At 44.2% G+C, this 26,130-nt stretch overlaps 1 protein-coding gene across 17 annotated transcripts in view; it reads right to left on the bottom strand.

Annotated features, from left to right (window-relative positions):
- MTMR3 (myotubularin related protein 3) overlaps positions 1–26,130 on the bottom strand; it is a 1,335,997-nt gene that overhangs the window by 811,636 nt on the left and 498,231 nt on the right. For all 17 annotated transcript variants that reach the window (XM_078667211.1, XM_078667215.1, XM_078667214.1 and 14 more), the window contains one exon: positions 6,499–6,581. In XM_078667211.1, coding sequence (XP_078523337.1) covers positions 6,499–6,581 — 83 coding nt within the window. The remainder of the gene's footprint in view (positions 1–6,498; positions 6,582–26,130) is intronic.

Raw genomic sequence — 26,130 nt, 5'->3', positions numbered from 1 at the left:
CTATAACGATCCAATTGTCCTATTTCTATTTCAAACTTCGAATCTAACGAGTACATTGACCATCTCTGAAATGTAGCGTCAGTCCCATTTCTACATCTATCTTTTTTCTTTCCCCTAATTGATGTCACCTGAACTATATAAAGCAGCCTACTATTGCGAAGCGGCTGTCCCTATTGAGCGTTCTCACTCAGAGGCGGTCGACCATCAGCTTTTTCGCACAGGTGAGAGACAATATTTACGGCGTCAATTTCGCTGTGGTTCTGTGAATTTATCAGCATGTGTCTGCCGTCCGAGACACATACTTTTAAACTTAATCACGTCATATTCTTTTGTATTTATGGGTGCATGCGAACAGTTTTCTTATTTAAACGTATAAGATCACTGCTATATATTTTTTTAGCTTGCACACACTTTTGAACTCATGTTGTCTTGGTGCGTGCAAATAGATCCGTAATTAAACGTACAAGAGCATTGCCATATAAATTTAGCTACCACTATTTTGTGAAGTAGTGTAAGCCATAATAATTCCCCTGAATAATAGAAACTTATAAAGATATAAGCAAATCTATTCTCAATAGATGGATTACTATATAGCGATACATTTTACACAAAAGCCTCCAAATGCGGAAAGCTAATTAAATTCTCTCTATATATATATATATATATATCCTTTTTCTATAGATATGGCAACACGATTGTTATCGGCTAAGTAGATCTCAACCCCCGGGAAACAACTTTCTAGCTACCTCCAGGTAAACGGATAATAATTTTTTATCGATATGATAGACTCCTGTAATAAAGACATAGGTGTCGTTATGCCTGGACAAAATGACTAAAACATCTCCATATATATGTTTTATTCACAGATACGGACTGATTTATTTGCTGATTTTATCGTTTGCCATCGTTATATATTTTCGCTATAACCCCACAATAAAGGTATATACACTTATGAGTACATCTGACATTACGCAACATGTATCTTAAAGCCGTTGTTACTACTATTACCATCTGCTCCTAGGCAAATTTTCATAGATATTTCCTATTCCCATTTCTCCTGTCCAGGAAGTTCAGATCTACATTATATTAAGTATCTAGAAACTGTAAAAAACGAACAGGACGTATACTAAAGATCACTAGGTAATTATATGATACTTTTGCTATAATCTGTTTTCCACACAATCTTTATATGAACATGCATTCATACATGTTTATGATTATTTAATAGATATCATCTCTATTCATCGACAAATATTATACATATGCTTCTGGATCTCAACCACCTGAATGTTAAGGTACAAAGTAATTATTTATAACCTATTACTTTATGCAATAATAGGAATCATGGTTCTTTTGATAGTTTGTTGTTTAAATATCACTAAGTGGAGACTATATGCACATTTCGAACGTTTAAAATTAGCATATCAATTGAGACTCTGCCACTCTATATCTTTTTATAGATACCAAGACATCCCAAATATCGATCCACCTGGTATATATGAGCTAAGAATAAGGTTTGAGTTCGCACAAATTTTGTAAGTATAGGAATAATTATGGACTATAACTACAACCCTAATAATCAATATTAGAGAGTTGATACATTATAGATCTCTGGAATTTTAATGTTGTAGTTAAATATTAAGTTATGCTGCTACTAAATTATGTTATAAAGTGCTGCTGCAATCATGTAGATATCTTTCATGTGGTGCCCGTTGATCTTCACAATGTATTCATCTCAACCCATGTGATAAGCAATAAACTCTAATCGTATAACTATGCCATCACTGAATGATTGGTGCTAATCAAAGGTTCACTCCGAATAGGTTTAGGAAACTGATTAATTTAAGGATGTTTTCAGCAACCTATAACCGGTTTTCTTTTAGTATTAATCTAAAGAATGTTAATTTTAGATAACATGAATTGAGATCCCAATGCAACTGCCACATTTATGAAATGTTTATCCATCTACTGATATACAAAATATATGAACAATTAAATAGAAAGAAAACAACCAAGAAGATACAAAGATCTGATATTGATTTAATAGATATGTATATATCTGCTAGACGTGCCTGTTAAATAATGCCCTTGTTCTGCAATATAGATGAAGATATTCTTCTTAAAGTTATTTATTTTTTCCTTGCTGCAATTAAGAAGACACTTATTTGATTAAATGTATATAATAAAGTCCACTGTAAATAATATGTTTTTGCCACTGTAAATAATCGGTTTTTGTCATGTAAATTTATTGAGATATGTTTTCTATAATCCATAGAGGAGTAGACGGTAACCTGAAGAAGGCTCAAGAGCCGAAACGCGCGTTGTGACATCTACCGCTTTGCCTTCAACATTGTATTCAGCTTTATGTCTATTGGTTATGTATTTTTTCCTGTATGTTTTTAACTAATCATTCGTTATATAGAAAAATAATCTTAAGAAAACAAAAAACAAAAGAGAAATACACAAAAAAAGAATAAAATATATGTAAATCTTTAAAGAACTGTTTGATATATATAATCTACAATAATAAAATCAAAAGAGAAGACTTCAGTGTTTTGAAATAATTTATACACAGTTGGACTTTCTATCCTCAATCTAATACTTGGATTGTATCAACTAAAAAATAATTTGATTGTGTCACTTTGCTATAGACGTTTTCTAATTCAGTTTGTTCCCCATGTATAGCAGGTGCAACAGTTATCTATAGGGGTCCCCTTTTTTCTAAATATGCGATCCAGACTTAGTCATAGAGTACGATGCCAGCAAGTCGGGTTGGGGAGCGCGCTGCAGGGACTCCTCTACAGGAGGAAAGTGGTCCGTCAAAGAAATCCGGCTCCAGTATGGATGTCGGGCTCCTTCCCAATCAAGTGCTGGAGGAAGGACTAGGTGGCTTGCAACGTGCTTCTGAAGATGGACAATGTCTTGGCGGTCTGTTACATCAACCATCACGGAGGAACGAAGTCCAAGGCTCTAGCTGACTTGGCCAAGGACCTTTGGACATTTTGTCTCTCCAACAACATTTCGGTGTCGGCGGAATACCTCCCAGGAGCCTCTAACGTGCTAGAGGATTGGTGCTCCAGGAGCTGGGCAGACACAAGCCTGTGGCAGCTGCATCCTCCATCCTTTCGGAGACTCCACAACATGTGGGGCAGATTCTCCATACGCCTTTTTGCGTCCCGTCTGGACCACCTGCTACCGCTCTTCTTCAGCTAGAAGCAAGACCCGATTGGTCCAGGAAGAAGGGATACGCCTTCCCTCCGTTGGCAATGATGAGGCTCACGGCGCACATTCACAGACAACAGGCAAAAGTGGTGTTAATTGCCCCGTACGGGTGGTCTCAAGTGTGGTTTCCAGTTCTTCTGGAACTTTACTGGGATGCTCCAATCCTTCTACCCCGAGATCCTTTTCTTCTTTAGGATCCCAAGGGCATTCCCCATCCTCTAATCCAGCAAGGGAGAATGCCCTTAGTGGCCAGGCAGATTTCCAGCATCGCAGGAGTCTCTCAGGCCTATTGAGCAATGCTCAGAGGTTACTGGGAGCAGCTTAGGCTGACAGCACAAGCAAAAGATACAAATCACCTTGGACCGGATGGGTAGATTGGTGTGTTCGGAATGACCGGGATCCCATGGGGTGCAAGGTGGTAGCAATTCTGAATTTATTGGTGTCTATGGCATCACAAGACTTGGCGCCTCAACTCTTACAGGTCGCCAATTTTAGGCTGGCCATGCACCTATTCAAGGGCAACCAGTTGGGGAGCATTAATTGATCTGTAAATTGATGAGGGGTATTCGCCTCACCCTTCCTCCGGAGCCCAGGTATTCGTCGCTAGGGGATGTTAATAAGGTTCTGCACCTATGCCAATCTTGGCAACCTAACAAGTATTTGTCCCGTAAGGAAGTGTCAGCCAAACTGGCAATACTCTTGTGTCTAGTTTCAAGTCGACGAGTATCTGATGTTAGAACACTGGATACCCCTGGAAGGGTGTTCACCCCGCAAGGGGTCTCCTTCCATATTGTTCGCAGGATCAAATCAGATTCCAGGATTTTGTCCTAACCAGCTCTTGAAAACTCACCAAAATTGTGCGCCGTCAGATGCCTCAAAGAGTATGAGAGTATGACGGAAGAAACGAGTCCACCAGGAGAACGCCAATTGTGGATATCTCCACGGAAACCTTTTAAAGCGGTTACGCCACTAACCATAGCCCATTGGGTCAGATGGGTGATGCAACAAGCGGGTATTAATGTCTCGCAGTTTGGCGCCCATTCGGTAAGGGGAGTGATGGCTTCAAAGGTTTTTTCTTGGGAGCCAGGTTGGAAGATATTATAAACACCGCAGACTGATCATCAGACTATGTTTAAGAGAACCAGTCATGGATATGGCGTCATTGGTGGTAGATAAGCTTTGAACCAGGATAATCCTCTCCTCTGGTCCGGACATAGAATGATAAATGTCCCAGTAATCATGACGGAAAGTTTCAATTCTATTAATGACGCAGAGGCAAGGATTATTCCCGCCTAGGGCTTGAGAGTCCTGTTCCCAACCCGGTAAGATGTACATCGATGAAGGAGAATATTGTAACCTAGTTCCCTTTCCTGCCTTACTTTCCCTCTCCTTTTTGGTATGTTCCATACCCCACCCTCCTTCTCTGCCTAATGGAATGTTCTGTGAGTTCACGTTAGACTCTAGCGTATGGTATAAGTATATGCTTTGATATTGTTTAATCTTTAGTTGAAGATCCCTTTGGGGACCAAGGATGTCAGTGCTTTGTACTGTTCACATTATGGTATAATTTGCACCATGCTCTACTGATGCTTCTGGGTTGTACCTTGAGATCAGTCATTGGCTTGTTTTGGGCTCTTCCAGGTTCTGAGGGTTCCAAAACGGACGGACGAGACTTGAGGATAGGATCGTGGCAGTCAAGAAAGAGGAGGTTACACAGGAAGCACACACCTTAATGGAGGGTGCGAACTGCCTATTGGTGGACTGTAGATGACCCCTACTGCAAGCACTATGGGAATGCTAGTTTTTTTGTTGTTTTATGTTAAATGAAAGTTGAAGCTGCTGTTAAAAGGGACTAAAGAAAGATGAGCATAATCCTCATCTCTGCGTCCTTAATAGAATTGAAACTTTCTGTCATGCTTACTAGGAAATTTTTCATTCAACACAATTCAACCAAGCAACATTTTAGGGAAACCAGGCTCCTGATTTGACTGAAAGCCAGCTGTTCGGGTCTTGTTATGATGTTTTATAACTGGTCCTGTGCAAAATAAGGAAAATACCCTCACTACTGTAAGCCTCTTGCCTCTGTGCAATGATTGCTGCTCCTCTGTCAGCGTTCTTTTATCACTATGTCCTTTCTCTCTTAAATGGTGTGATGCTTCACTTTATTCTTGTTACTCAGGAGGGGAGGTTTTTAAATGCCTTAATTTATTTAACAACTGTTTTCTCAGTTGAGCAAACCTCGGGAAGGGAACTGTGGGAGAATTACAACTTTTTCTTTATTCCTGTATTTGAATATAGAGGATCCGAGGTGAACTGTGAATTAAAGAAAAAATGCAGCTCAGATCTTCATGAAAAACTGATATAATTATGTATGCGATTCAAAGGGGCCATGATTTTTTTTGGTACAAATACGAGTCCTTTATTCAGGACATCAGGGCTACCAATTCTGTTGTGGAGAGTGGAATGTTTCATTTACGACTAGATCTACATCTGGTCGCCTTATTGTCCTTGCCCCTCTCTTGTGTTATCCGTGGAAGTACTGGGCCCTCCAGCTTTGAGTTTCTTCCAATGGTATTGTGCTCCTGATTTTCAGTACTACTTGCTGAAAGTCTAGTTACTGGGAATTGGGTTTGCATTTTTTCACATTTCCTCTTGCCCCCATTCTATTGTGATTGACTATGATAGTCTTTTACATCAGTGTAGTCCGTCTTCATTAAAACATTTTCGACATTCTGTGAACCTGGCAGGTGGACCCGGTTCTGAGATTTTTTTTTTGCGGGTCAATGGCAGATGTTTCAGCTTTGATTGACCGTCTCCATCTTATGTCGCATTGCCTAGTCAGGTAATAAATACACTGTTGTCAAGGTTAGGATGGAGCATTGCAGTGAGTTAAGGGTAACACATTTTCAGAACCAAATGAACATCCCTGATGACCAGATGGACAATGTGGTACATCATCTGTGAGGCCAAGTCTCTTCAATCTGGAGCTGAAACCTGTGCCATGTCCATCCTAGAAAGTGACACATCTATTGCCAATATTTGTGACAATAGTTCCTGGTAAAATAATTTTTCTTTCAACACAACTGTGAATTTAAATGAGACATAGTGATTCCAGTTCCTAGAACATCATTACTACTTGACTTCTAGACAAAGAATTAATGAGTTTAATATGCACTTAGCTACTGCCCCCAGAAAAGAGGCTCCATGCTGCACTACTGCTTGGCATTCCAGTCAAAAAGACTGACATTTCCTTTGCACAAAAGCAATGACACATACCTGATAACTTTGCAGTCCTTGCAAGTCAAATGCAGCTGAAATATATCCCGACATTCAACCGACTCTATGAGCTGCAAAGGCACCTAATTTGTAAAAAAAAAAAAAAAAAAAAAAAAAAGGTAAGCTCTTGCAATGAATCAAAGGTCATCAAGGTAAGACATTGTGCAATCAGTTGAATCACAGATCATAGAGCGGAGATGCTCTAAGTTCAGAATCTGCCGGCACAGACAAAAGGTGAGTTATCATGTTTATTCATTTTACAAATTCTAGGATTTCGACTTTTTGGAAAAGTAATCCTCAAGCCACGATTATATTTTGGCTCATCCATCGTTTTGCTGGCCGATTTATCTGAATTTGAACAATTGTGGATCAATTTGTAGGGTTAAATTAGAGCAGTTTAGGCCACGTGAAAATTAGGGTCTTAGTGGATATAGGCTCGACATACAGTCATCAAGGAAATTATATTTTTGTGAACAAGGTCTAGTAGACCACATCTCATGTTATTTTAGTAAGCCATTTGTACTGAAAGAAACACTTTTTAATTTTAATCCACAGCAATTATGCAGAGGTTAGCGTAAATAAAGGTAAACATTCAAAACAGAAGCTCTGCAATGTCAGCTAGGCAGTCAGCATGCAGAATGAAGACAGGTCAGCATCAATTGAATCAGCAGAGATTTTGCATGATTCACTGGAGAGTCCATGTCCAGGTAACAGAGCTGATGTTCTATGAAATCATTAGAGGCATGAAAGTGGAAGTAAGAAATAGTTGAATATAAATAAGCCAGTAAAACCCAGAGCATAAACAAATGTGTAACTGAGAGGGGGAGTGGAAGAAAAAATCCACAAGACTGCTAACTCTCCTGAAACCAGGAAAGAGACAGCAGGTAAAAAGAAAGTTCCTTCTGTGGTGAGGGGCTTGGAGCAGGGAGCGTGTGATCCCTTTAACGTTAGATACTCCTTAAGAAACCAGGAAAATACTTTGACCACCTTGCCGTGAATTAAACCAATTTTGGTTTCTGCCTTATACAAATAATGTGAGAGCAAGTGGGAGATAAAAGCAGCAGACAATAATCCTTCCTCTAAGGTTTCCCTTACAGCCCCATTCAACTGGCCCTGAAACTGATCTGGGGAACTAACCAACTTTAAGGAATGAGTGGGGAAAAGCGCCAAAACAGCATTACGCTTTAAAATCACTTTCTCTTTAGACACCTTTATCATAAGTCCTTTTGAAAAAGGAAGAGGATCACTCCTTCCTAACTCCTAGGCCACTTCAAACAAGGATTATAAGTATTTAGTTATGCAGCACAATATCCTTGGTGCAACACCATCACCTGTTGCATGCCTAAACACTTATAAGGTCCCAAAGGTGAGACGTGTGTCCCTTGCTCACTTTGCCACTGGATTAAAGCTAGCCTTGCTGATGACAGCTGATTAGCCAGAAACCGGTCCCAGGATACTTGTTTCCGGTCCAGGGAAGACATGGCTTGGCAGTTTGGGCTGGACTGTTCCCATGAGGCACAGGATCAGACTGATTTGCATATAGCATGTCTGAACTGGGGTGGCGGAGTGAGCTAAAGAATGATGATGGATTAAACCCAGATCATTTGACTGGGGGTGAGTGCTTGCATTGTTCAACACTCCATCCATCATCCCCTTTGGGCGCAGATGGCGCATGACGCTTAATGAGGAAGAGATAGGAAAGGCAGATGGCGGCTGTGCGCGTGCCCGCACGCGTAACCGCAAGCTTTAGGCCACAAGCAAAAGCTTGTGGTCGGATTTCTAAAGTCCACTCACTAAGGTCCCGATGTAGGTAAATCTAATTTACCACTTCTAAAATACCGAATCATACCGATTCGGTATTTAAGAAGTGGTAAATTAGAGGGGGGGAATGTAGGTAATTCTGATTCGGTAAATACCGAATCTGTAAGATTCGGTATTTACAGATTCTGTAAATACCGAATCAGTATCCCCCATTGATTCCTATGGGCCTTGAAGACCATAGGAAACAATGTGGAATACCGAATCAGTATTTACCGATTCGGTAATTACCTATTCTTGCAAGGGTGCAGGGGGTGTCACTTTGACACCCTCTAGCACCCCAATTATAGGCTTGTGTGCCATGTGGCACACATACATGCCGTAAGGGCATGTCTGTGTGTCACATGGCACAGGTGTGCATGCACAGATGTGCATGCACACCTGGATTCGGTATTTTACCACCCAATTGGATTGGGTGGTAAAATACCGACTCTTGAAGGCCTGTGGCACTCTTCAGAGTGCCACCTACATCTCTATTTACCGATTCTGTACATTTACTGATTTGGTATTTTACCGAATCGGTAAATGTACAGAATCGGTAAAATTACCCAATCTGTACTTCTGTAGCCCCCTACATAAGAAAACCGTAATACCGATCAGAAACGGCCGAATTCGGCCGTTTCCGACCGGTATTAGGGCTCCTACATCAGGCCCTAAATGTCTCGCCAGATCTGTGCATGCGCTGGCTCAGGCGAGACCTAAAAAACAGTCTAGGCCCGTCATGTAGAGTATTAACATTACTAGTATAGGGGAGGCAGTGTGGAAGTAGAGAGACATTAGAAATCAGTAATAGATTCCAAGTGTTCACCCATGATGCAGCTGAGGACCAACCTCACTTACATGGTCATCACTTACAGATTTCTTGTCTGCAGTCTCCGGGACATGAAGGCCAGCCAAAGTTGTTTTTATGGAGCTCATGTTGGTATGAACCAGGTCCCTACCTTTAGGTTAATACATCAGGGTTGTCAACTTTGAACCTTAAAAGTGTTAACTTGGAATGTTAACGGCCTCAGAGTTATAAGGAGAAGAATCCTTGAGTACTGGAGACTCGTGGGCAACACAGTTATCCTCCAGGAAACTCACTATTAAGAGGAGAACAACAAGTCACTTACCTTCGGTAACGCTTTTTCTGGTGGACACAGTATCTGCCTGTGGATTCCTCACCTTATGAATATTCCCTGGTGTCAGCATTCCGCTGAAATTTTTCTTAGCTCCCCGCGCCGATGAGGTCGTCACAATGCCATGGCTCCGCACGACATCACCGGAGCCATAAGAGGACCACGTTGGCGTGAGGACGTCAGTTCCACCCATTTTTTCTGTGCCAGCGAGGCGAAGCGGGCGGACCGACCATGAGGAATCCACAGGAAGCTACTGTATCCACCAGAAAAAACATTACCAAAGGTAAATAACTTGTTCTTCTGATGGTTACATCTGCGTGTGGATTCCTCACCTTATGAATAGAATCCCACAGTAGTCCAACCCACGGAGGAGGGTGGCCATCCTTCTATACCAAAAAATTTTGCAAAACAGAGCGCACAAAATGGCCGTCCCTCCCCACCTCAGAATCCAAGCAGTAATGCTTCGCGAAAGTGTGGAGGGAGGCCCAAGTTGCGGCTTTGCAGCTGTCCAACACAGGAACACCCCTGTACAAGGCAGAAATAGACGACTTAGCCCTGGTGGAATGAGCTCTAATGCCTACAGGAGGCTCCTTACCAGCGAGGGAGTAGCATACCTTGATGCACAAGATGATCCACCTGGATAAAGTGCACTTGTGCACTGCCTTGCCCTTCAGACGACCAGCATAGCCAACAAAGAGCTGATCATCTTGACGCAAGTCCTTTGGTTCTATCCAAATAGAAGCTAATCGCCCTCTTTGGATCCAAACAATGAAGCCTCTCCTCCTCCTTGGAAGGGTGAGGGGGAGGATAGAAATTAGGGAGGGTAATGACTGTCCTAGATGGAAGGGAGTTATCACCTTAGGCAGAAAAGCAGCCCTGGTCCTGAGTACCATCTTTTCAGCATGTATGGTCCGAAAAGGAGGCTTTGAACTCAAAGCCTGGAGCTCACTCACCCTCCTAGCCGAAGTGATAGCCACTTGAAAGAAACTTTTTGAATGTCAGTAGTCTCAAAGGACAACTATGCATAGGTTCGAATGTGGAACCCATTAAAAAGTTTAACACCAGATTTAAATCCCACTGGGGCATGATAAAGGGAGTGGGCGGAAACATGTTAGTAAGCCCCTTAATGAACCTTAAGACTAATGGAGACTTAAAACGAGAAGGCTGATCTGGCAAACAAAGAAATGCCAACAAATATCCTTTAACAGTAGCCACAGCACAAATCTGCTGAGCCAAATGAAGTGAAAAACAAAGAACATCAGAAAGATGCGCTTTCAAAGGATCAATAGCTTGCTCTCCACACCATCTAACAAATTTCACCTTTAGGGGTAGACAGACTTGGTGGAGTGTCGCCTGGCTGATAAAATAACATCCACCTCATTAGGCGGGAGAGAAAAATAATTCAGGTTGCGCCGTTCAATCTCCAGGCATGAAGGTGTAGGCTCTGGAGGTGGGGGTGTAGAACCTGCCCCTCCATCTGAGAGAGGAGGTCTGCCCTGAGAGGGAGACGGAGCGAAGGGTGCGATGAGAGGTGAAGAAGGTCCGTATACCTCACCCTTCTTGGCCATCCGGGGCGATCAATAGAACTCTGGCCTGGTCTTGGCGAATCTTCCTCAGAACCCGAGAAATCAATGGTATGGGAGGAAACGGGTAAAGGAGTGGCAAGCTCCAACTCAACTGAAACACGTCCCCCAACGCTCCCTGCCTTGGAGACTGCAGAATGACTGGCAGTGAGCATTCTCGAGAGTGACAAACAGGTCCACCGAGGAGTTCCCCACGTCTGGAAGATGTATCAAACTACCTCCGGATGAAGCCTCCAATCGTGGTCGGCTGAGAACCATCGAATGAGACTGTCCGCACGCACATTCAGCACCCCTCTGCAGAGACAGTACGACCCTACTCCTCCCTGCTTGTTGACATACCACATTGCGGCAGTGTTGTCAGTCAGGACTTGAACCGACTGACGGCGTATGGAAGGGAGAAAGGCCTTGAGCACCAAACGTATCACCCGCAATTCCAGAAGGTTGATATGAAGCAACCTTTCCACTGGAGACCAAAGACCCTTGATCTCCAGATCCCCCAGATGAGCACCCCACTCTAGGGTAGAGGCATCCGTTATCACTGTGGCCACCGATGGAGAAAGATGAAAGGGCTTTCCTTGAGACAGGTTGCCCTCCACTCTCCACCAAGACAGATCCGCTGCAGCTTCTCTGGAGATCCTGACTGACTCCCGGAGATCTCAGTTGTGCTGACACCACTTCCTGCAGAGACACCACTGGAGCGCCCTCAAGTGCTAGCTTGCATGGTTAACCAAAAGGATGCAGGAAGCGAACAGACCGAGCAGGCGAAGGAACTTCAGAACTGGAACAACCACTCCATTGTGAAACAAGGGAATCATTTTCTGAATGTCGAGAATCGTTTGTGGAGGTGGGAAAGCCCGATACACAGTGGTATCCAGTACTGCCTCTATGAACAGGTTATGCTGAGAGGGCACCAGGTGACACTTGGATACCTTTATCGAAAAACTTAATTTGTACAACAGCTGGGTTGTAACCTGCAGATGATGACCCACCATCTCTGGAGACCCTGCCTTTAACAGCCATCATCCACGTAGGGGAAAACTGGAATCCCCGACCTCCTGAGATGGGCAGCCACCACTGCCATCACCTTGGTGAAGACTCGAGGTGTGGTAGTAAGACCAAATGGAAAGACCGCAAACTGGTAGTTTTGCGACCCAACCGTAAAACGGAGATACTTCCTGTGCGACTTCAGTTTGGGGATGTGGAAATACTCATCCTGCAAGTCGATGGACACCTTTCAGTCCTCTTGTTGCAGCGCCTGAAGAACCTGCGCTAGAGTGAGCATCTTGAAAGTCTCCTGTTTGAAAAACAGATTCAAAACTCTGAGGTCCAGGATAGGACTTAACCTGCCAACCTTCTTGGGGATCAGGAAATACCGGGAGTACCAACCCTGACCCCTTTCCTGCTCCCGAACCACCTCTATCGCACCTTTTGTAACAGGGTAAGAACCTCCTTCTGAAGAAGTAGCAAATGATCCTCCGTGAAAAACCCCTGGCAAGGAGGAGGGAATTCCCTGAAGGGCGTACCCATTTTCTACAAGATCTAAAATCCAAAGGTCCGAAGTGATTAATTTCCAATCTTGTAGAAAATGGGTAAGCCGACCTCCCACGGGACGATCCAGGATGGTGGATCTAGGGCTGCTTTCCTGCATTACCAGGAGGGTTTGGGGAGGTAGAGGAGGTAGAGGAGGAGGAGGAAGAGGATTGACGTCCGGCTCCACAAAGGCGACCTCTGCCTTTACACATGTAGCTCCTATACAATGGGTTCTGCTGCTGTTGCTGAGGTTGTCTGGACCCACGAAAGGAAGACTTCCCAAAGCCACGGTATCATTTATATCTGTAGCCTCTTGTATGAGTCTGCAGACCAGAAGACCTTGCCGTAGCCTTACTGTCCTTAAATCTTTGCAGGGCAGAGTCTGCCTTTTCACCAAAAAGCTTTGACCCATCAAATGGCAAATCAATAAGAGCAGCCTGTACGTCAGGAGAGAACCCAGAAGATCTTAACCATGCATGCCTCCTTGTCGCAATGGATGAACCCATTACTCTGGCAACAGAATCCGCTGTGTCCAGGTCAGACTGGATGACTTGGCGAGCCACAGCCTGAGAGTACGCCAACACCTCACTTAGATTCCCTCTGTCCTCCTCAAACAATTTAGGAAGAAACTGTTTTGCAGAGTCCATTAGGGCATGAATATACCTGCCCAAGAGACAAGTGGCGTTGATAGACTTCAGTGCCATACTGACAGACGAAAAGACCTTTTTCACAGATTGCTCCTACTTTTAGGAATCCCTGTCTGCGAGAGCCTGTGAAAACACCCCTGTAGATTGCTTTGAACAAGAAGCCTGCACCACCAGACTTTCAGGAGAGTGGTGAGAAGAAAGGAAATCCGGATCTCCAGGAGCAGGTCTATACCTTCTTCAGACTGACCTCGAAACCGCAGGAGCCGAAAGAGGGTTGCGCCACACATCTAGAATTGGCTCAGTCAGAGCATCACTGAATGGCAAAAGTGGTTCAACCACCGAAGATGGAGAAAGAAGCACCTCTGTGAGAAGATTAGGCTTATAATCTGCCACAGGAAGCTGCAAATCCAAAAGTTCTGCAGCCTTCCTAATAACCATATGATAAGGAGCAACATCCTTCTGGAGAAGCCTTTTGAGAAGTGAAGTCCCACTCCAGAGAAGTGTCAAGCCAACTTGCCTCACACAAGTCTTCAAACACATCTTCTGTGTCATACACCTCTCCTTCCTGTCTCTCTTCAGCCTGGTACTGCTCCTCTTCCAATAACCTCTGCGCCTCTCTACTCGAGCGCATCTTTAGTTGCGGCGGCGCAACACGCGGCGTCGACACCTCTGGGAGCGGCATCGAAGGTGTATCCAGTACCATAGCCGGTGCTGATCGAATCAGAGAAGCTTCACTGGATGGAGCCGGGGACTGACCATATGGCGTAGACATCCTCAGAGCCGGAAAGGGCCAGGACGGCGTCGCTGGTATTAACAGCATAAAGGGATACTGGTGAGGCACACCCAAATTATATGCCAAAGGACCCATGGGACCCGAAGGTGCTCCAGAGGGGTATGAGACCCAGGTGAACATACCATACATTGCATTAAAAAAATGCGAGTGAAACGAACCCGGCGTCAGAAAAGGAGGGTATGAAGTCGGTTCGAGATCCGAAAGAGGTACCTCTGGAGTTTGATCCGCTGGAGCCACAGGTGGAACAGCCGGAGCCGAAGAAACCTCATCATCTCCCGGATTCAACACACCCTCTGGAATCAGTGAGTATCTCGGCGTCGTCCCCTGCTCAGGAGTCCCCTTATAGGAAGGAGAATGAGCTGTAGTCGCCTGAGGAGACTCTGAAGGAAAAAAGCAAGGCATTTTCTTAACGTCGACCAGGAGAAGGCGACCTCGACACCACAGACTTCGAGGATCGGTGCTGAGAAGCATGTCTCCTCTTCTTCTTATGCTTCCTATTGAAGTCGTGCGACGATGAAGACTTGGACTTTGACCTTTTCCAACCCCTTTTTTATTTTCTTGCCTTGGCCATGTAAAGCTTGGCTTATTGCTCCTTCAACGCATTAGGATTCATCTTCCTGCACGAAGAACATCCTTCGACGTCATGGTCTGAAGATAAACACCAAAGACAATCTTAATGCGGATCAGTAATTGACATATGTCCACCGCACTCCCTGTAGGGCTTAAAACCTGGCTTCCTCAGGCAGACATGTCAAAAGAGAAAGAGATAGAAACGAAATTACAAAGTATCGAGACAAAGTATGGAGAGTCCCAGAAAAAACCGTTAGCGAAGGACAGCGCGGAAAAAAAGGAACTGACTTCATCACGCCGACGTGGTCCTCTTATGGCTCCGGTGATGTAATGCGGAGCTGCGTGCGGAGCCATGGCATTGTAACGAACTTGTCGGTGCGGGGAGCTAGGAAAAAATTTCAGCGGAATGCTGGCGCAGGGTATATTCAGGAAGATGTATCCATCAGAATGGGAAGCTATAATGAAGAAAGAAAAAGGGGTAGCTCAATATCTTTGAACTAACTAGACTTTTTGGGTTAAGGGAATAGCAATCCTATTCAAGAAACCCATCAAGGCTCTGGTGGGGAATACGATAACAGATCCAAAGTGGCGAAGGTTGATTGTAAAGGTTACAATTTATAGCACCTGGTATGCTTTTGTGGGTTATTATGACCCAAACAGATGATCCTGTCCCCTATTCAAGCCCTATGTAATCAGTTTCTGGAGATCAAACTACCCATAATATTAAGAGGCGAATTCAGCGTATTAATAGACCCTGTCTAGTCAAATCCACCACAAAAAACACAGCCAACTCGCCTAAAATGAGAGCCTTAGTAAAGCAGATAATGAAATGTATAAGCCTTGTTGATATTTGGAGGCTGAAGGGAGGCAAAGGACAAGGGTTTACTTTCCACAACAAAAAATATGGACAACATTCTACAATTAATTTATTTCTAGTGGACATTAAACTAAGCAAAAATACCCCAAAAGTGGAACATATACCGGAACACTTATCTAAGCGTTCAGCAGTTAGCCTAGGGCTCATGCTAGATAAAATACCTGCCTCCCCGAGATGGACTATAAATCGAGCACTGCTCTTACATCACCAGATAATAGATCACTTGAAGCAAGATAGAAGAGAATTCTTCCAGCTAAATATAGGTTTAGTCCCCTTGCATCCTGTTTGGGATATCCATAAGGCCTTCATTAGGGGGAGGCTAATTAGCCTAGCTGCATTTCAGTGTAAGGAAACTAAAAATAAGATAATAAATCTTGAATCCACAATACAGAGGCAGACCGCACTTATAACTCGAGATCTGGCTGCAATAGAGGGACGGATATAGAGTGTCATGATTGAACTTGCAAATGACTTTATAGCCAACAACCAGTAAAAAGTAGGAAGCAAATAAACTGTCCCACTATGAATATGGAGAGGGGTGCAGAAAGTGATTGTCTTGGAAAACAAAGGTAGAGCAGACTAGAAATACTATTAAGGCCATTCAAAATGAAGGTATAGGTAAAATATGTACAGAAGATCTGGAGATAGAAAAGACCTACCCCCACTTCTTCCAAAAATCGTATACAAGAGACCTAGATGCAGATTTAAAGGAAGAATTAAAATCAGAGATTAGTATTGAAGAGGTGTCTAATGCAATGAGGAAATTAAAAAAGGGAAAAGCAGCTGGCCCAGATAGTCCACCAAATGAGCTTCATGTTGCCTTGAAGGACAAGAAGGCCCTTATTCTAACAGAATTACTGAATGTGCCCTTTGTAAATGTAACGATCTGCCATACTCTTGGGATAAGTCAGTCATTAGTACAATCCTAAAACCAAACGAGGACCCCAAGTTATGCAAGTTCTACAGTCCGATCTCCCTACTGAAAAGTGACTATAAGATCTATACACAGATATTAGCTAAGTGATTGGGGGAAGGTGATCAGATTACCAATTCATGAAGATCAAAAAGGCTTTGAGGGGAGGCAACTTTATGAATTGACACATGACCTGATTGGAGCAATAGACTTGGTCACCAAAGAAAAATTCCTTTTTGATGGTGCTCACTTTCGACGCTGCCAAAGTCTTTGATAGGGTAAGTTGGCCCTTTCTGCACTGTGTGATTAAACCGCATGACTAAGGCGATGCTTTCTCAAAAGCTGTCGGGTCCCTATATAGGTCCCTATATATAAAATTCCATTGCCAAGTTATTAGTGAACGGCAATCTTACTAAGCGGTGGGGATCTAGTTGAAGGAAACAGCTGTCTCTCCTGGGACGCCTGGAGTAATCTAACAAAAAATAGCCTCTCCAGATTTCAATACTATCAAATTTCGACTTGGTGCGAAAACCAACACTGGCAATTCCCAGGAGATTGTGCAATGGAAAAAGAACTCCAGGATGTAAACCCAAGGAAGAAGGAAATCGCTCTCTGGTACAATTACCACCTGGATGCTACGGACAGGAAACTGGACCCCCCCCCCACATGGTCTGGGATAAGTGCTTGCCAGATGAAGAGCTGCAAACCTTATGGCAAGTATCTTTGGATAAATTATACAGTTTGATTAAATCTGCTACCCAAGAAAGAACCACCTCTTTACCATTTATAGGATATATTGGTCCCCGCTCAAGATATCCAAAATGAGGGGAGGAGGAGAAGCTAGCTGTACAAGATGCCATGCCCAAGAGGCAGATGATATCCATATGTTTTAACCTGTTCAGTGTTGAAGGATTACTGGAAGAATGTGGGTAAGACCCTGACAGAAATACTTGGTAAAGATAGAGAGGTAAGCCTCGTATTAATATTTTTCGGTATAGTACAGCCTTCAGAGGGGGAGGGGAACATCACTGTTGAACAGGGTAAACTAGTGTTCTATTTGCTTCTCCTAGCAAGGAGAGAAATTTGTAAAAGGTGGCGTCAGGTAGACTCCCCATCCAGGAGGGAATGGTGGAACTCAGATATTTTAAAGAATTAGGACAAAAGGTTAATTATTTTAGTAACAGAAGAGAGCGTGGTCTTTTCTGGAGATTAATAGATGAGGAGTAATGCGAATGGTGGGTAGAACTGTCCAATGATTACACCTCAGGGTCAGTCTACAATGTGCCATGTGGGCCTGGTCCCATTGAACATCAGCTGAGATCAGGCCCTCTAAGATATAAGCATTCGGGTTGCTGTCATCGAGAGGATGCTTATATAATAGTATGGCGGTTATATGAGGATATAAAAAAAATATATATCTTACCAAGCTGATAAACATTAAAACAGGGACTTGCTAGGGTTTCCCGCTGTCACCTTTGCTTTTTCATTTATATATTGAGCCTTTGACAAATAAAATTAGGGCGAGCCAAAACATTATCCCCTTTGAGTTTCACGAGTGGGAGAAAAAAGTAGCGCTATATGCCGATAATTTAATGGTGTATACAAGTGATCTGGCAAATCACTTCCGACGATCCGGAGCACCTTGGACCTCTTAGGGAAGGTCTCTGGTTACCTGGTTAATCAGCAAAAAACATCAGCTGTAACAGTCTGCTTGTAAAGAAGGAAATAAGATGCCTTGGAGTTCAGGTGGTGGTGGAAGATCTAGATAAAATGTCTCAGGTAAACTTTAACACAATAGCAACGGAAACCAGAAGGTTATTAAGGACGCAGTGAGGCCTCCCACTTCCCTTTCTAGGAAGATCAAATATCCTATACAAGTCAATACTCCCAAAATCATGTTTATCCTCAATGCAATACAGTTAGAATTTAAGCCATAGTGGTTTAAGAAACTGCAGGGGGAGCTGAGCAGTTTCATACGGTCCTCAAAGGGTGAGATTTGCATGGACGAAACTAATTAGAGAAGGGGAGAAAAAAAACAAAATACATGGAGGCATCACAAGTCCAAACTTTTATCAATACTATTGGGCTTTCCAATTAAAGAACATAGGATTTCGTCTTTTAGATAACTTCACCCTTACCCCACTTTTCAAAGCTATGCCGAAACGTTTGACCATGGAGGGGGACTGTTTTCTCCTTAAATTTGGACACCCGAAGTACTTTAAAAAGGTTAGGATGAAGCTACAGGAGGCAGCTTGCAAGCTTGGTATCAAGTCAGGTGGACATTCGGAATGCCTTACTACAGTAGCTATGCTGGAATGTGAAATTCTCCGGGGACTCCTGAATGTCTTCAAGAGAAGCTTTCAACTCCTCTGATGGAAGGGGGAGTAAATAAATGGGTTCAAATTGCAGAGGATAACTCATTGGTCTCCTAGGAGTCACTGTCGGAAATCACAGAGGGCAACCTGTCCAAATTCAAGTATTACCGACTGGCAAGTTGGGCACAGAGCTTAGGTAAATATGAGAAAGGAAATAGCATTTGGGAAGATAAATTACAAGGACGATCTCCCCAAAGTAAAGAGGTTTTTAAGTGGTATTGGATGCAAGTAAACGCTGGATACGTTTTTACCATGTCAACAGAGATCTGGGGAGGGACCTGCTGACGCTGGACATGCAAAAGTCATGACAAATATTGATGTCTACTCTTATTGTCAACAAAATCTGCACCTCTCATGAAACATCATCCGTTTACAGTGGAAAGGGCATATTTGATGCAAAAAAAGCTGTAAATTCTGGGAGGACCAGAGGTGAAGTGACTTAAGTGTGGCGAGAAAAAGGCTGATGTTGTCCACATGTTTTGGCACTGCCCTCTGATCCAGCTCTATTGGCAAGAAGTGGGTAAGGTACTCACAGAGGTTATGAGTCAAGCATTTAAGGTAAGCCTGGCACTGGTGATTTTTGGGATTAGAGATGGTGGAGGGTTACTGATAAAATTGGATAAGATACAAAAACCCTTACTTTATGTATTAATATTGTTGGCAGGACAGGAAATATGTTTTATAGTGGGTACTCCCCTGCCCCCCGATTTCGTGGGAATGACGAGCATCAGTCCAAAGGATAAATAGTTTAGAATGTAGCGGCTCCCTAATGGCTTAACGGCTAGACCGGTCAACCTCGAAGCTGGGGAACCGGGTTTGAGTCTCGGCATGGGACACTCAACATCCTGTGATTCTGGGCAAATCAGTAAATCTATTTGTGTCTAACAAAATGAATGTGTCCATTTGTAACACAACTGGTGCTCATGTAAAGCGTTTGCATTCCTTTGAGTAGAGTTTGCGCTAAATAAAACTCCCCCCAAAAATCGCCACAGAATAACAAGAGGTTAATTGTTTGATTTGTGAAAAGAAAATGTCAAATGATTATGCATTCAAGCAATAAACCTTTAAATAGGTGCTCATAGGAGGGCCATACAAAGCACTCCCCAAGATATAAGGTTGCTTAGGAGGCTCGCAAACTTTTTCCAACAAGTGGCATGACCCTTGTTTCCCTTCTCCTTTTCTGGTGAGAGGTGGGAGGCTTCCGTCATAGTCTCGTTATACAGAGCTCCTTCTTAATTCTTGCGGCACAAATGAGGACAAAAAAGTGCTAAGAAGTACACCAAGATTCTAAGAATGCCTTTTTGAAAACATTTCCATCACTTGTATAAAATAAACTCACATCCATCACTCCCTGATCTTTAGCACATAAAGTCAGACACGTCAACATGTGAAATAGGTATATAATTTAGAGGACTGATCGGGAGAAACGGACTAATGTGGGACTGATGTTTGATAGAGAATAATAGCATGTGCAGTTCCTACATCTGGGATAATAGCCATGGCTTGTTATAGAGCTGCAAGAGCTTACGGTCAGATGCTTGCATTTGCAAAAGGGAGCAGCATCCATGATCTTGCTGTAAGAAATGGAGTAGGGCGACAGGTGAAACAATAGCCAGAATCTTACAATTGGGGGTGGGGTCGCACACTACTCACACACCAGCGGTATCGCCCCTAAGGACTGTGGTCAATGTAGTTACGTGTTCCGCGATGCTTCTTCTTTCAATTATCTGCTATCTTCGCTATCTTCGCCATCCCTGGACACGTGTTTCGGGGTATTTACCCCTCATCAGCAGGGATTAGGCCGTGTTCTGGGGTTTCCGGTGGCTGCCAAATATCTGCCAGGTTTAGTACCACTCAGGCACGCAGGTGCGGGGTCCCAGGCTCGTCAGCCAACTGCTCGAGGGAGCTTTAACATTACAATTGGGTGTGGGGTCGCACACTACTCACACACCAGCGGTATCGCCCCCAAAGACTGTGGTCAATGTAGTTACGTGTTCTGCGATGCATCTTCTTTCAATTATCTGCTATCTTCGCTATCTTCGCCATCCCTGGACACGTGTTTCGGGGTATCACCCCTCGTCAGCAGGGATAGGCCATGCAGCTGGTGTGTGAGTAGTGTGCGACCCCACCCCCAATTGTAATGTTAAAGCTCCCTCGAGCAGTTGGCTGACGAGCCTGGGACCCTGCACCTGCGCGCCTGAGTGGTACTAAACCTGGCAGATATTTGGCAGCCACCGGCAACCCCAGAACACGGCCTATCCCTGCTGACGAGGGGTGATACCCCGAAACACGTGTCCAGGGATGGCGAAGATAGCAGATAATCGAAAGAAGATGCATCGCGGAACACGTAACTACATTGACCACAGTCCTTAGGGGCGGTACCGCTGGTGTGTGAGTAGTGTGCAACCCCACCCCCAATAGTAATGTTAAAGCTCCCTCGAGCAGTTGGCTGACGAGCCTGGGACCCCGCACCTGCGCGCCTGAGTGGTACTAAACCTGGCAGATATTTGGCAGCCACCGGCAACCCCAGAACACGGCCTATCCCTGCTGACGAGGGGTGATACCCCGAAACACATGTCCAGGGATGGCGAAGATAGCGAAGATAGCAGATAATCGAAAGAAGATGCATCGCGGAACACGTAACTACATTGACCACAGTCCTTAGGGGCGATACCGCTGGTGTGTGAGTAGTGTGCGGCCCCACCCCCAATTGTAATGTTAAAGCTCCCTCGAGCAGTTGGCTGACGAGCCTGGGACCCCGCACCTGCGCGCCTGAGTGGTACTAAACCTGGCAGATATTTGGCAGCCACCGGCAACCCCAGAACACGGCCTATCCCTGCTGACGAGGGGTGATACCCCGAAACACGTGTCCAGGGATAGCGAAGATAGCAGATAATCGAAAGAAGATGCATCGCGGAACACGTAACTACATTGACCACAGTCCTTAGGGGCGATACCGCTGGTGTGTGAGTAGTGGGCGACCCCACCCCCAATTGTAATAGCCAGAATCTTAGCAGTTTTTAATATATTAACTGGGCCAGAGTATCACTTGATAGAAGCATTCTGCATGATGAGAACTGGGCATTACAGACAAAAGCGAGTGACACAGCTACAAGAAAGTAACAGTGGTTTGTGGACAAGAAGTATAGACTGGGCTTTAAGGCCTGGAACTAGAATGAGATGCTGGACCCAATCTTGAGCAAGGTTGTGAGATAAATAACATTATCTGAGAAATGGATGCCATAAGGGACTAAGTGGCAGTTTTGACCTATGGTATTGGGAGTGTCAATAATGGGTCTAAAGATTGAAGACCGGCTGAGGTCTAGCTGGGAGGTTAAGAATGAGCTATGGGTCCGGCATGGACAGACAGGGCCTAATATGTACATGCAACATAAAGTCTATAGGTGAGGCACAGGATACTGAACACAATCTGAGGAACAGCAGTCGGAATATCAAACTAAATTCTGTCAAATATGGGTAGAAGTACTAATACTGTGATGAAGCACAAAATGTAGTCTGGCCATAGGGTTTAAATATTAGCTTGAGATGATGCCTTTGCCCAAGGATGGCATGCCTACTGCATCTTCCCATTTTCTAATGTCTCCTTTATGCGCTACTGACTTTAGTCTAGCGGTTTTCATTTTACATCATTTTATCACTTGCGGTGAAGAAAAAGTATATTTTTTGAGATTACAATGCAGCGCACCACACCACCTTCAAATCATGACAAGAGTATTAACCACATAACCAATTTTGCAATCATGCAGCGAATATTACACTTTGCGAATTAGATTTGCCCAGTACCAAACCTAGGCAGCTCAATACATTAGTGAATTAGAAATTTACTGTCACAACATCATTCTGACACATGGTTATTGCTTTAGTGGACATGCACCTGATTTACTCATCCTCTTCAACTGGCCTTCCCTTGTCCATCCACCTCGTTGCTTGAACTTGATGAACAAGTCACTCACCTTTCTTAATGATCTTTCTGGAGGAACTTTCCGCAAATACCTCATTTTATGACTCTACTCCAGACAAAAAAAACGGGATAACAAAAAACTGTTACATAGCTCCAACAGGTGCCCTTGAGTGGCTCTAGTTCCTCTTCCCTGAGATGACAACATTAGGTCTGAAAGCATCACCCTTCACATCATCAGTCCCCTCTTTTTCTTTGCTCCCTTTAAAAGCAGGGGAATGAGACAGACATAATGGTAATGACAGCAAGAGTCAAAAAGCTAAATTGGAACTCTTTCAACAAAACCACTCCTTAGAATGAGGAAGAGGAGAGGAATTGTACTGTATTGTACATATGTATATATTATGCTTTCCATACTCTTTGGGAAGCACAAGAACCATCAGGAAGATAGAGTAACCCCCAGTAATCAGTTGTCTGTAACTTGTTCTTCTGATAGGGACAACTTCTTGCAGATTCTTCAGCATTGACACACTACCAAATCAGAAACTGGGAATCCTCTCAGTATGTAGAGGTTACAGCAAGGAGCACCGCCATAATCAAGGTAAGGAGCCAGACAGAACAACTATGCATGACTTTGAACAGAGACATACATCAAAATAAGGGTCACAGTGGCATGATGAACGTGTGTCAGACCCTTCAGAAAATGCATAATTTTTAAACCTAATTAAAAGAGCTGATCAGGCAAGCATAATACGGTTTAAATGGCTAAAATGTAATCCTTTATAGTGCCCAAAGCACATGGATTACATGGTTGAGGATTCCAAGGTCAGAGGAACCTACGCCAGAGAGATCATTTCGAACTTCTCTAGCTGTAAGAGAAATTAGGGATAGATAGGGCCAGAGAGCCAAATGCCACAGTGCTTCTGGAGGGCATTTAAACTAGAAGAAACAGCACCCTTGGACTTTCACACTTCAGCTACCAACTCAAGGGACCTTTTGCCAAGAAGAGCCTGATTTTTCTTGGTCAATATTTGAAGAAGTTTGATAAAAACCTAAGAGACAAGAGGCATGAATGGCAAACCATCCTAAAACGGAAGGGTGTAGCCATCCTCTACAATATGCAAGACCGAGGAAATGGCCTGGCAATTTCACATACAAAATGAAATACCTGACCCACAACAGGCTGGTTGTGTACACATGAGTGCGAATTAAAGAGATTTTGAAGAGGGGGTTGGGAAAGGATGGGGAAGACTTCCTGCTGCTGGTGGCAACCTTTCCTGAATATGTGAAAAAAAGTGCAGTGATTCATGGAGATGCTTGGAGAGCTCCCTTTGGCAAAAAGGACATTTCCTTGAGCAAACACAAAGCTTCCATTCTTTCTGGTAGAATTGGTACACCAGGAAAGCATGATCCAGGTTGCAGGGAATGCTTGCGTCAAGAGTTCCAAAGTGTAGTACCAAAATCGTTTCTGCCATCTAAGGGAATGTCCTTTAGATTCGCTTGAAAATCTCCTTAGACTCTGGTAGAACACAAACACGTATGGTGAAAAGTAACAACAGCTGTGCTCATGGATCTGGCCATTGAGGTCTAAACCAGAGCATTAAGTCTGTTTTACTGGATCCTATCCATTCTTGATTAATAACAGAAGTAGCCCTGCATACAGTCTGGTGAACTACTTGTTGCCAATTGCCATCGTATACAGACAATGGGAGTAGGGCACCAAATGGCATGTCCCATTATAGGTTTGTAGATACATGCAGCTGCTGGCCATGATCGCCTGCTGGGTGCTAGGTGGCCGGGGCATGATATTGACGCCAGCTTCCTGAGACATCAGAGGCATCAAGTCCAATGAGCGGACACCACAGAGGTGCCAGGAGCCTTGAGAGGATTGTGGAGCAGCCCACTCAGTGATGGTGACCCCATCAAGCCAGAGGTAGGGATGCAGCTGCAGAGGGAAGCTGGCCCCAAATCATCGAACGGGCGTGCAATAGAGTACTGCATGCCCACGACACCTGGGGGGGGGCCGCATCGGTGGAAAATTGAATGCCACTGGTGCGATGAAAGGCTTGCTAGAGCACAAAATTGACACAGTCTGTGGATTTGAGTTTACTTCAAGCTTACCACCAAAGAATGGCAGAAGAGAATCCCAAGGCAAGCAAGGGGTGGCTGACCTTGCACTTGCTGCAACCGTGCTCCAAAAACAGATGAAGATGAATGGGAGAGTCCGCATCCTAGAGCTGGGGGTGGAGGACAAAGAGGGATAAACCCTGCACAACAATATTAGGGTGACTGACCTCCTTGAGAACACGGACGGCTCCTCTATGCTGACATACCTGGAGACCTGGAGGATTAGGTGCAGGAAGCAGTCACCCCTTGATTGACTCACCCGGCTCTATGCCCTGGAGTGTGCACATAGAGTGCCATTGGGCCATCTTAAGCCATGGAGTTTCCCACGCCCAGTGGTGGCTCGCCTGCTACATTACCAGGATTGTGACTTTATCCAGGGGGAAGCCAGAGTAAACGGACCCTTTTTGGTAGGCAATGCAGAGGTGTATATCTTTCTGGACGCTATGGCAAGTGAACAAAAACAGAGGTGTAGCAGAAAAGAAACAACTGCATGACTTAAGCCTCCAGTATGATTTGCTTTTCCCTGTCAAGTTGCAGATTCAGCTAGAAAACAAGTCCTACATCTTTGCCCACCCCTTGGAGGCTTCGGAATGGTTAGCTAAATATCATGTAGGAGCGGCAGAGTCCGTGACTGTCACGGCGACAAAGAAGAGGCGACAAATGCAAGAAGGGGACAGCAAGCCCGAGATGCTAGGACACTGACACTGGAAGAGAGTACAGAGAGAAAGCGGGTGTCGGTTGCGATGGCAATAGCACTGGAACAGGTGAGCAGGAGGACTCTGAATTCGCAGACAATAGTATGGCTGTATCTGTAGACAGCTTGCCACTGATAGGGTTGCCCCATCCATGGCGGATGAGATTATAATACCAGCAATGATGAGTTGTACGCAGCTTGTAGCTATGCTTCTGTCATTTGTTTTTGAGTGAGGCATCCATATATCCTTCTGTTCTGCTATGGTATGGATTGGGCAGGGTTGGAGACTGGCAGAGCGTGCACTTACTGGCTATAGATGGCTCTAGTGGCTGGACATCCAACCTGATGGTTATTAATTTGATGGTCTCTCCATGTACTTGGTCAGACCACTACTTTGTTAAATTCTTCCACGGCAACCTGTATTTAGCGAAGTCCCAAGCTAAGGCAAGCTGCATGGCAAGAAATTGGAGCCGCTGCAACATCGATGACCTCTACAAACTGCTCGTTACTACGGCTCCATCTGAACAGTTCTTGATTAACAGGCATGAAGAAAGTATTAAATCTTGGCAAGTGGCCGACAGTGACAGCTATGCCCCCTTCAGGAAAGTCAATACAGTCAGAACCCACAATGCTCAACATTGGTTTACTGAAGATTTAGAACTAAAAAA

Source organism: Lissotriton helveticus, chromosome 11 (assembly GCF_964261635.1).
Source record: "Lissotriton helveticus chromosome 11, aLisHel1.1, whole genome shotgun sequence".
NCBI lineage: Eukaryota > Metazoa > Chordata > Amphibia > Caudata > Salamandridae > Lissotriton > Lissotriton helveticus.
The sequence above is the reverse complement of the archived record's forward strand: the minus strand, read 5'-3'. Positions and strand labels throughout refer to the sequence as shown.